The sequence below is a fragment of the Aptenodytes forsteri genome, unplaced genomic scaffold, assembly GCF_000699145.1.
Source record: "Aptenodytes forsteri isolate BGI_AS27 unplaced genomic scaffold, ASM69914v1 Scaffold255, whole genome shotgun sequence".
NCBI lineage: Eukaryota > Metazoa > Chordata > Aves > Sphenisciformes > Spheniscidae > Aptenodytes > Aptenodytes forsteri.
The window spans coordinates 9898927-9910383 of record NW_008794888.1 but is presented as its reverse complement, the minus strand read 5'-3'; the positions used below and the strand labels follow the sequence as shown (position 1 = coordinate 9910383).

The window sequence follows — 11457 nt, the reverse complement described above, 5'->3', positions numbered from 1 at the left end:
AGTAAAATAAATTAAGGGGGGGGGGGGAAGAGTAAGGAAAAAGGGAGGGTGCAAAACAGAGTGTAAAGCAAACAGGTTTCTAGTAAATAATTTCCTCTCTGACACTTTAACAAGAGTATTTACTAAGGCATGATCTTTGGAGATGGAGATGCAGCTGCTTGGTGTCTCTTACACTTAACAGTACTCCCACTCCTATTATTTCCAGGAGGAAAATCTCTTGCTGTCTCACTACACTTGCCTTTCTCCGCTTACTTTACGAAGTACTATCTCAAGCGAGAAAAGCAAGCAGAGAGGTGAAGCGACTTGCCCAGGGCGCATGCCAGAGGGCATGTGACAGAGAAAGTAAGAGAGCTCAAGTCTCAGGCATCAGCCCTATGCATTGGGTAGTTTTAGTCCACTGGGCATCTCTTCCAGGCCCTGCTCATGCTTTTAGTGTACTCTATTCAACAGCAGAATAAATTCACCTCAACTTCTGTCACAACACATGCTTGCAAACTGAAGAAACAGCAATCAATTTCACATGTCAAAGGATAAAAAAATAAGTCTTCATGCTGCAGCAGTATGGAGCTGCAAGGAGAACGAATGGTCCTAACAGGGTCATCAACAATTAGGAACTACAAATCCCAGCCCAGCACTCACTTATAATGGAGTAATTCCACTCCTTTCTCCTTTGAATTAGGATCTACTTTCATCTTCTTGCATAATTTTCGGCTTTCAGTATCACTGCAAAAAACACATATTGGAAGAAAAATGGTTACAAGAAAGGAAATCAAATGCATTCAGTTCTGAAAACTCATTGCTGTGCTTCCTCATCAGCAATTAGTTGCAACTAACAGTAATTTGGAAGCTGTTCAGCTAAGTTTGTGGGACAAGCATTGTGGAAAGCTGCATTAGCCAATTTAATTTCTCCATTTGCTTGGTCAGGACACAGTGAACTGTGTTAAAACCACATTCCAAAGCCAGGCCCTAACCAGTAGAAAAGCAGCCCATTCTAGCATGTCCAAGTACCTCAGTAGACGTTCTGTCCATAGGATTAACATAAAATTTAGGAAGTCAAGTTTTCAAGACGACCGTGCTACTGTTAGGGTGGTGGTCAAAGAGCACTGTTTGTGAAAAGATTCAAAGAGAAAGAGCATGTCAGCTTTTATATCTGGCAGAAGATAACGCAAAATCAAAAAGAAGCATCTTCATGGTATCTCCAAGCCCAGATCACAAGTGGCTAGCCTTAAAAAGGTCCTGCAGAAAACAAAAACCAATTCAGATTTTAGAGTCCCAAGCCCAGCAACCCCATTCATTCTAGGTATGAGGGATGTGTCCCAGAGCCACAACTGGCAAGTGGAGGTAAAGACTATCTGCCACAGCTCCTGAAGAAGGAGGCACGTAAGAGCAGACAAACCTGCTGAAGGTGGTTTTCAAACTGAATGAGAGTGAATCGCTTCCAGCACTAGATTAGGCTGAGTTGAAGAAGAGAGAAGGGTCATGGGAGAAAACTGCATATACATTTGCTTAGGTGAGCAGGTAAAGGGCCTTCATGGCCTAGCTGCTGTCCTAAACAACATAGAAGTGAATCTATAAGGACACTTCAAGCTGAAGTGAATATGAAGTCAGTCAAAGACCTGGGGAGATGAGTGAAACAGTACAACTACAAAGAAAAGAGGATGATTCACATTGACAAGACTATTCTTTGCATTGACAAACAGCAAGATTAGAAAGCTTGGAAACTTGTTCCCAGCAGAGGACAACTTGTACCTTTTACGCAGATAAATCAATTTAGAAAATGAAAACACTGAAAACCCATCAAGTTTAAACTGATTAGAGACACTGAGATGCAAGGGTTGCAAGAGCCCCACCAAATTAAGTGTTGCTGCCAGCACTGGTGCTAATTCTCCCAATGTTCTCCAGCTGCCTTTCTGCAAATGTGAGGAACAACAAACAGTAAGTTCGCAGTGTGCTGCAGATGAGAGTGTGCCTTTGTGGAAACTTCCCAAATGCTTACTGTAGATGGAAATGAGGAGGAGGGTGCTATGGACACATGCATCAAAATCAAAATATTATGCTGAAGACAGAAACGAGCGCTTTAAGGAACTAACAAAGCATGCAGCTACCTCACCAGGAAAGAGCACCTGTAATCCCAACTGTATAGAAGCATGTTTATCTTAAGAGTCTTACTGAATTCATGTCAGTTCTGCATTTTCAGATCGTAGCCAAAGCTAGCCATTGTAACCCGTAAACGCTTTCTTTGCCTCTCCAGGACACTGGAGATCTGAGCCTGAGAAGACAGTTATTTTCCTGTTGTCTGCTGCATCTTTGTTTTCCCCAGACTGCAGTGGAAGATGGAGCTAAAACATGTCATCTGTTCGTTGAGTAACGTGAACATCCCTCCTTGTAACAAAACTAGATTACAAAACAAATAGCCTGGATTTGGAGTTTTGCCGAAAAGCTGGTTTGCCACGTGGAGTTTGTACAGGAAGTCTGCAACAACATCAAACCCAGGGGCCAGAAACATCCTGTCTTCTCTCACCTGCAGTCCTCCAACGGTCCCATGGGCTAAACTTAAGCGACTCGAACGTCAGGGAATCTCAGGAGGAGGCACCAGTTTCAGATCATCCTCCCGTCTTACCCCAGACAGATCTAGGCACAAGAAACCTTTGTGGAGCTGACTGCCAGACAGTTAACCAAAGTCAGCCCACACCACAGTCAACATTTGTAAATGCTCTTCTAAACACTCCCAAATGTTTCCAGGGTACACATATATTTGTGGCCATCTCAGCCTTGCCAAGACAAATGTTAGATGGTTGAGGTGAACAAGCGTAATGCTGAAACCTACCTCCAGCAACAGGGTCTGTCAAACCCCAAGATGTGCAGACAATCGTTCTGGCATCAGTAGAGGACCAAAACAGGTATCAAGACAATTCTGTTGCCAGTTCTGCCACCCATTTGGTACAACTTCAAACAATGTGGGGAAAAAAAGTGTAATTTTACCTTATGTGTCATTTAGCGATCCGGATACACATCTTAGAAAAGTTCTGCAAGGTTTATAGTTGAAAAAGGCTACAAAACATTATACTGAGATGTACCTGTGAGCAAGCAGCTAGCAACTCCTACCAATTCATTTTCTGTTTGCATGAGTTTCTATTAAAAAAAAAGATAGATAACAACAGCTGTTTCATTGGAAGGAAAGAGGATCTAAGCCTGCCCTACTTTCAGGATTGCTAAATTTGTAGAGATTCATGTAACTGCTTGAATGCACATCCATTATCACAGGAAAGAAAGCAGCAGTTTGCTCCAGTATGTCTCTTACCATCTAGTGGGCAGATACTCTGCACTGCTGCATTGGAAGTTTAGTCTGTTTATGCAAGCTATCTGCACTGATGCAAGGGATGGAAGAGGAGCAAATTCCCAGAATAGGAAGTGTCTAAATATGTATCAGTAATTTTTTCATGCATCAGTGCAGATTTTTGCACATGCCAGACCCACCAACTCAGATGCTATACTAAAGAATCTTTGGAAGAAGCAGAAAAGGAGACATACAGAAACGGCAGAGATGGACCCATTCTGCTTTTTCTTCTGCACTTATTGCCAGACAAAAATAACCTGCAAAGAGCAACCTGCTCTGATATCACTTGGTAATGACCATTATCCTTAATAAGAGTAAATATCAACACAGACGCAGTCTCTGCTCTGAGATTTGTCTCTTGGATCTCAGCCGAGAGCCTCTCTCTGAAGATGAGCTCCTCAACTCTCACATGGGAGAGGGTAATTAGGACTCCAGTTCTTACAATTTAACTATACCACTTGAAGAGGCAGTGTAAGAATTTGTTATAAAGACTAGAAGAAGAAGAAAAGAAAAACAAACAAACAAAACCCCAAAACCCCCACCACCACCCCCAAAATCAGCACTCTACCACCCAGGCCAAGACACTCCAGATAACGCACCAGGCTTACGAAATACTGGTTTGAGGATGAGGTCAGTAATGTGCCCCCAGCAGCCATCCTTGGCTGCCTCCTGCCATTTCTGTCCAGAGCAATTCAAACCCTCACAGGTCCCTGTTCTGCTACTGCTGAAGAGACCCCTGCTTTGCCTGCAGACAGTCCTACAAATCATCCAGCTTTATCTTCATGGAAAATCATCCAAAACATCAACCTATTTGCAACACCACAAAGGACCTAACCAGCAGCTGTCTACATGGTAATAAGGTCAAACCTTAAGTGGCACGATGGCACGGCTTCCTTCCACTCCCACAGGCATGTTCCCCATGCTCCCCCTTCCCACCAAATCAAACCGAGACTCCAAAACGCTCCTTTGCTGGAGAAGTGAAGACATATGGCAGCTTGTTAAAAAGAACGATAAAATGAAAGATCCCAGTTGACCTAACTAAGCAAGAAGTCTAAATAACAAAGACAAGGGTGCATCTCAGGAATACTTCACCCCTTTCCATTCACATCCCCGTCTCCTCCACTGGGAGACACTTTGTCATTTGGGGTTATGATGGAGCTGGCAGGAAGCCCGACTGGAGCGCTCCCTGTAAACCCCTGGGGTCCCTTGTCAGCATTAGCATGCATGAATAATCACTTTGCACAGGCAGCCAGCTGTTACCAGGGCAGGAGGAGGATGAGGGGCTTGCGAAGGAGATTGGACCTCCTTTGGCTCATCACCAGTGAAGCCAGCACCTGAAGGGGACATGCTACAGGCGCTCCTCAGGAGTGGTGCAGGATGCTCTGCCTGTGCAGGGCTGCCCACAGGCCTGGGAGCTCACGGTCACAAGGATGGAGAAGCAGCAAGAGATACTGATGGCAGTCACCAGTGGCAGGAGCAACCCAGAGAAAGGCTTCTGCAGCAATGTGTCAAGGTAATTTGGAGAGACAAAGAACAGAGGACAAAGCTAGACAGGAGGAACACAAAAGAAGATGCAGGAGTTTGGCCGCAGTAAGTCCACATTGGTTTCTAAAAACAAAACAAGCCCGAGCTGGATGGATCCTGAGTAAGAAACAGTGCACGGAGGTGGCAGTGCAAAACACCCTCCTTGAGGCGAATTCAAATATGATCCTGGCAGGTCCTGAAGGCAGTAGGGTAAGACCGAACATCCTCAACACCACCCTCTCTCATGAGCACAAGTAAGATCTTCTGCAGCTTCCTAATTATTTTCCTTATCATGCAATGCTGCCCACTGACTTCTCATCAAGAAGGGAAAACAGCCCTACAACCATATCAGCCTCTGGGGAGGAAGGATCTGGAACGACTGTCAAATCCCCTCTTAGGAAATGACAAAAATGCCATTCAAAAAAAGTTCGCATCGCCAGTTGCCAGCGTAATAGCAGCATGTGCATATGCTGTGTGGCCACGCCACTTCGATGCCACAGTGCTGGCATCTACTAACACTTTGCAACGCAGACTGGACCCAGCCTTCTTTTTCATCCATACCTACGGTGTTTCCAGGCACAAGAGAAGTAATTAATGGAAACACTGACAGCACCAATTTAAGTAACCAGGTCAGTACGTCTGCCTGCACAAAAGCTATCTCACTCCTCTATCAGCATATCACATAACCACACGTGAACCACAGACCTCACAATCTGTAAACAGATTTTATCTTCTCTCCTATCTGTACGTCTCTCCATCTGAAACCGGGGCTCAACAATCCACATAAATTATGCTTCAGCAGTCCCTTATATCATAGTTGCGCCTGTAGACCCCAAAGCAACGGAGGCTTTGTTATATCAGTGGCTGTACAAATGCTGTCACTGTCCCAACAGCTGGAAGAGACAAGACTGAGCAGGTAAGGAGGAGGAACAGGCTCTGAAAAGCAGAGCAATATGGCAGAGCAGAAACAGGGCTGCCTACAAAGCAAGCCTCCCAACACTGGAAAAAGCTTTGGAAGGTACCAAAGCTGTCATCTTGTTACCAGCACACACTCTCATTATTGTCTCTGTTGTTTAATTGCTTTCATTCTTTTATGTTATGGTGAAAACCATCCTACAGAGAACAACTCCAGTTATAACTTCAGGGAAGTGCAACTGCAATTTCAGACCAGCCCTCAGAAGTTAATTATCAAACAGGGTTTCCCAGCCCGATGTGCAGCCTCTGCAATGCCCTCTGGCCACCTTCCACAGAATACCCTCTCCAGACAACAGACTGATGAACATCCTGAGAAAGCATGGAGTTGACATCCCGCCAAACAACTAATTGAGCTTGTGACCCAAAAAAGCAGCAAAAGGGGTGTCAACACCAGAAATTTCCTCAAGCCACCTAAAAATAAAAACCACATTTGCACATGAAAACCTAATCTGAAAGAAGTCGTCATTAACAGTCAGTTGTACTTAGATGTGCTCCTGTGAGGTTTCTAAATCAAAAGTGCAATTCATTAGCCATTGTTGGGGACAATGTGGGATTTTGACTGCACTCCTTGCAGTCATCAATCCCACCCTCCAACAAGGACTGTGTGATCCATTTACACTACAGCAGCTTGTGTACTTTGCTGACCAAACAAAAACAGACTGACCCCTGCAAAACTCTCCTCCTCTCAGACTGTGGGCATTGCCTCCCCATCGTCCTCACTCCTCCCTCCCAGCCCAGGGCAGCAGCTACCACAACTACTGCTGCTGACAGTATGTCACATTTGTAAGGCTCCTCATATTCTCTAATGATCCCAGACCTTTCTGTATCACTCTCTTGAGACAGATCTGAAATCAGAGAAGGGAGAAAAAAAAAAATTCACTTCTCAAACCATCAGCCTAGCTTGCAAGAGCACTTCTCCAAAGAGCTGTGCTAAGCAGCCGCTGGACGGTAATGGCTTACATCTACTCAAACAGAAAGCCCCCATACACTGCTCTCCGTGCAGACAGGCACTTTGATGCTACACTCCTGAGTGGGGTTTAAGAACCTGCAGACACCAAAATAGGAACAGGACCCAGGAGAGATGGCTGCAGAAATAATCAGCACAGGAAGCTTAAACCACAAGATTTGCCTTTGAAAACAAAGCAACATTTTGTCACCTTTCTAGGTTCCTGATGGAAATTATCTTATAAAAGAAGTAAAACAATAGCAACAGGTTTCCACAGCACAGAACAAATAAGCAGCTCAAACAATGCGGCAGATGAAAAGCTTGAATCTTTTAAGGGGTAGGGGACCATGAAAACCAAAAACAGAAAATGTGCTGCTGGAAAGAATTAAAGATTAGGATTAGCAGACTGACAGGACAGAGTCTCATCTATATTTAGGGCCTGATTTCCCCCCTAGAACGCAGCAAAAAGCCTCCCCGTGACCCACGAGGTGATGGCAGCCTTATGCTCCAAATGCTCCCCTGGAACGTGCCAGGAATGCAAACAGAATAATCCATGTGCTGCGGAGACCCAGCACCACTCGTCACCCAATACAAACGACTCCCCATGCCCATTAGTCAATTAGAGAGGCCAGGAATCTATAGGAATGAGATTAAAAAGAAGTATTTTCCAAAAATTAAAACCCATGAGATTAATTCTCACTGCAAGCAAGAGCGAGCCAAAGAGCAGAAAGAAACCCAAGACAAAAAGGTAACAGGTATCATCAAGCAAAAACAATTAAGGGAAAAAATTATAAGCTCCAGCCCTGCAGAAAGTCAAGACATTATAATGAACGGTACTTTCCATGGAAATACAAATTCGTAACAGGCACTCGGCAGCCCACATACCTGCACAGAAATAAGGCGAACACATTCACAGGAGCTACCAAAGGCTTTGCAAGAACTTCTAGAAACACCGAACACTCAAACTCGCTTTGCAAAACAGCAGCTTTCCTCATTGGACTCATCCAGACCTCCTCTAACTCACACAACCTGGTACAGGGGAACACTGTCCTTACCTGGGACACAAGACGACTATCACTCTGTCTTTGAGTTCACACTAATCTAAGATGCCCGCGAAAGCAGGTTTTGAATGTATCACCCATGGGCACACAGATGCTGCAGCACATTGTGCCATTCCCCTGGTGCCTGTTTTATGACCTTTAGCTGCACTATGGGCCTAGAGAGGATGCTAGAGGATGTTTTAAATGAAGTACTGAATACAGGAAAATTGAGGTAACTTTACATTAAATCTTAGCTCACTTACTCTTCATTTTAGTTTGAAAAGCAGTAACATTGAAGATTCACAGTTAATGAGCAATTCTAGGGCAAAACTCATGGAATACACATGGTTACAATGAAATTGAGACATGAGCCCAGGCTCATACACCCAAGCACTACAGTGGATTTTAGTTAAACACTCTGCATTTCTGAATTAATGCAATACACCAGACTAAATGGGTTTATGTTAGGAACTGAGAGCTTACTTAAAAAAGGAATTTTTTTCAGACTGGCATAGCACTTCCTGCATGGTCACTCTTACAGGAAATTAAAAGGGCTTTAACGTGAATTAGCATTAACAGCGCAGACAGGTTATGATAGAGACAGGAGGAAGGCATTGAAAATCTATGCTGCAAATGCACAGTTTGCCCATATAAATCGCACCCACGCAAGGACCACGTTGTCAGTAAAGCTACACTTGCAAAGTGTTCCCGATGGACACCTGGCCTACCTCCCCAGGATCAGCTACAAATGGAGCCCCTGCTACCTCCCCGAGGCTGGCACCTAACATTATGTGCCATCCACTCCTGAGCTGCAGCTGCTGTTCGCCTTCAAGGCAACTGTAGAAAAAGGCAGAAATCCCAGACACTGCAAATCTACTTGGATGGAAAGGGTCACATCAGTGCAAGAGCAACACTCCTTTCTTCTTCCTTTTTTCTCTCTCCATTAGATCTGGTCATTTTTATTTGCAATTTCAAAGCTTTTCATCAGCTTTAAAATTCAACTACAAGGAAGGAAGATGAGTAGACTTATTCTCTTAAATAAATCCTACTTCTGATCGGCTTTATAGGAGTGAAGGTAGAAACTAAAGAGCAAAATAACACCTAATGCCATCTGTACCAGCAGCCTTATTTCTGAAATTCCTCCCTGCTATTTTAAGGCATTAAACAAATTCATTTATAATTGTGTGTATGGGTGAAGCCTTTCCCTATCAAAGCATTAGGAAATTAGAAATTTGGGAAGGAAGATTTCATCTAAAAGGCAGATAAACACGGAAATTCGGGGAAATCCCAGAAAACACAACTACTCATTAGATTTGACTCTCTCCTGAACCAGCATGTTTAGATGTATAGCCTTGAAAGGGCTGCTTTACCAGTCAAATTATGGTCTTAACCTTTATGCTAAGCGTCGTGGGATTGCAACAATAACAAGTAATTATTGGGGATGGGGACTACAAGAATGACACACAAAAGCAGAAAAAGTGGGATTAAAACCAACCAAAAATTAGTCAGACATTTTAACCAGATGGCATTTCCTCTTCCTAGCAGTCTGATGTGCTAAAGCCAAGCACACGTGCTATGACAGCAGATGGAAATCACACAGCTTTGTTTATGTTTGGGACCTACAGTAAAGGGAACCATGCAAGTTTGAGCAGGCAATAATTACTCAGAGCCAAAGAAATGGGTGCTTTTTTGAAAATACCAGCCCACAATTGGGCAGGACTAATAGTCAATAAAAAACTCAAGACAATTCAGTAACAAGAAAACCCAGGAGTGTTCACCAAATCACATTTAGGATGGAAAGAGCTAGTTTCAACCTCTTTTGCCACCTCCTCAAAACTGTACCTGACCACAATGCATTTTATAACCTGCCAAACACATTTTCATCTCTTCAAGAACGCCATTTTACTTTCTTTCCCCTTCCACTTCACCCAAACTAGTTACACTCCTCCAAGGAACATCAGTCCTTGGCCACCCCATGATCTATCACAAAACCTACTCAAGAAGGCTAGAGGATAACTTTATATTGATTACTCTTCAAAACCAGACCTCGGGGCATCACAAACTGGGACTGGAGCTTTGTCTGCTTTAAAGACAAGCAACAAAAATTTCATCTTTCACTCAAGCAGTAATTTCATCTTATTGTGTTCCCAGGCACATCACTTTGTACTTTTTACTTGTCACCATAAGGATTTGCCAAGAGTTTCTATGAGGGGCTGTGGGACACAGAGGCTCTGCAGCACACACACAGACTGTCTGTCTGCCTATGCAGCACACACCAGCTCCACTGCACCCCAACCTACTGTTACAGTTAGCAGCATCCAAACTCTGAGATCGCACAAAAGGACAAGACACTTTCTTTTTTGCAGACATCTTAAGCTTTCAACTCCCTATGAAGCCCTTCCATTTTCAAAATTTCTATCAGCCTGGTACTAAAAATCATTCAATAATAGTCCTCTGCTTGCTTACATGCCCATCCCAATAGCATCTGAACGCATTAAATGAAGAGCACTCATTTGTGCTGCTGTAGCATTTTTCCTTTCAACGTTCTCCAATCTCTTTATAAACATTGACTAATGAATCAGGCAATATTTACTCAGTTGCCTGGAAAACAGATACACCTTTTTTAACAGCACAAAGTAACAAGTAGTGAATCGTTCAGAGAGCCAGGAACAGAAGCTGGGACTCTCAGCTCCTATTAACGTGTCGTCTCCCCTAACACGAGTCTCAGCATACTTGCTCATAAGATGACTGATCCATCTCTCTGGGACACTCTGAAGATTTACCAACCTGCAACGTTGTGCTCTACCCCTGCTACCAGTTAGCCTCAACTCAGAAATGAAGCACCAGGTATTACAGGGAGGAAAGAAATAAATAAAAGGTAGCAGAGAGCGCTCTGTTCAAACTGACAGCAACAAAAAGTAGCCATCACACAGAAGACTAAATTTTACCAGACATTATTAATTCAATATTCTGTCATCTCTCACACCACTGTTCATTCACCATCAAACGCCTCAGCAAGGACTTCCTAATTAAAACATAGAAAGGCTAGAATAAAACATGTTTTTGGCACATCATTTGTGGGTCTTTTATTCACAATTGAAATAGCTTCATGTTTAATTGTGTACAGAGCCACATACGCTATCTCAGCACACAGGAGCAAACGGTGACCACTTCAATGCTGCAAGCAATTCTCGTGCTGCCCCTTCATCTCTAGCAGGAGGCACCTATCCACCTGCGCAAACTGATTGAAATCTCCCGTGAACAAGGACCTTATCTGCAATACTGCACGCAGAGGCGGTGACTGCGTGTGTTGCGCTCAGCATGGCCCTGCTCCAGCATGGCACTTAACGCAAGTGAGCCTAACTGCGCAGGGAAGGCAGGTACCTGGCATTTCCCAGCCTTACATCTCCTAAGCCCAGGCGCTCTGGGGACCTCTGCTATCCTGCCACAAAGTGACAAACTAAGCGGCAACTTCTTCTACTCCACACTAACAGTCTCGGCAAGAAACCAAGTATTTCCCCACATTATGCTGAAAAACTAACCTCCCTGGTCTCCCTGAGACCACTCAACCTGGAACTGAAAGCTCAAGTCTAACCTCTGTCTCATACCACAGACCTAACAAAAGCTGAGGCCAA

General features: G+C 44.0%; 1 protein-coding gene across 1 annotated transcript in view; it reads right to left on the bottom strand.

Annotated features, from left to right (window-relative positions):
• PDIA5 (protein disulfide isomerase family A member 5) overlaps nucleotides 1–11457 on the bottom strand; it is a 128369-nt gene that overhangs the window by 73141 nt on the left and 43771 nt on the right. The window contains exon 4 of the mRNA XM_009275051.2: nucleotides 640–723. Coding sequence (XP_009273326.1) covers nucleotides 640–723 — 84 coding nt within the window. The remainder of the gene's footprint in view (nucleotides 1–639; nucleotides 724–11457) is intronic.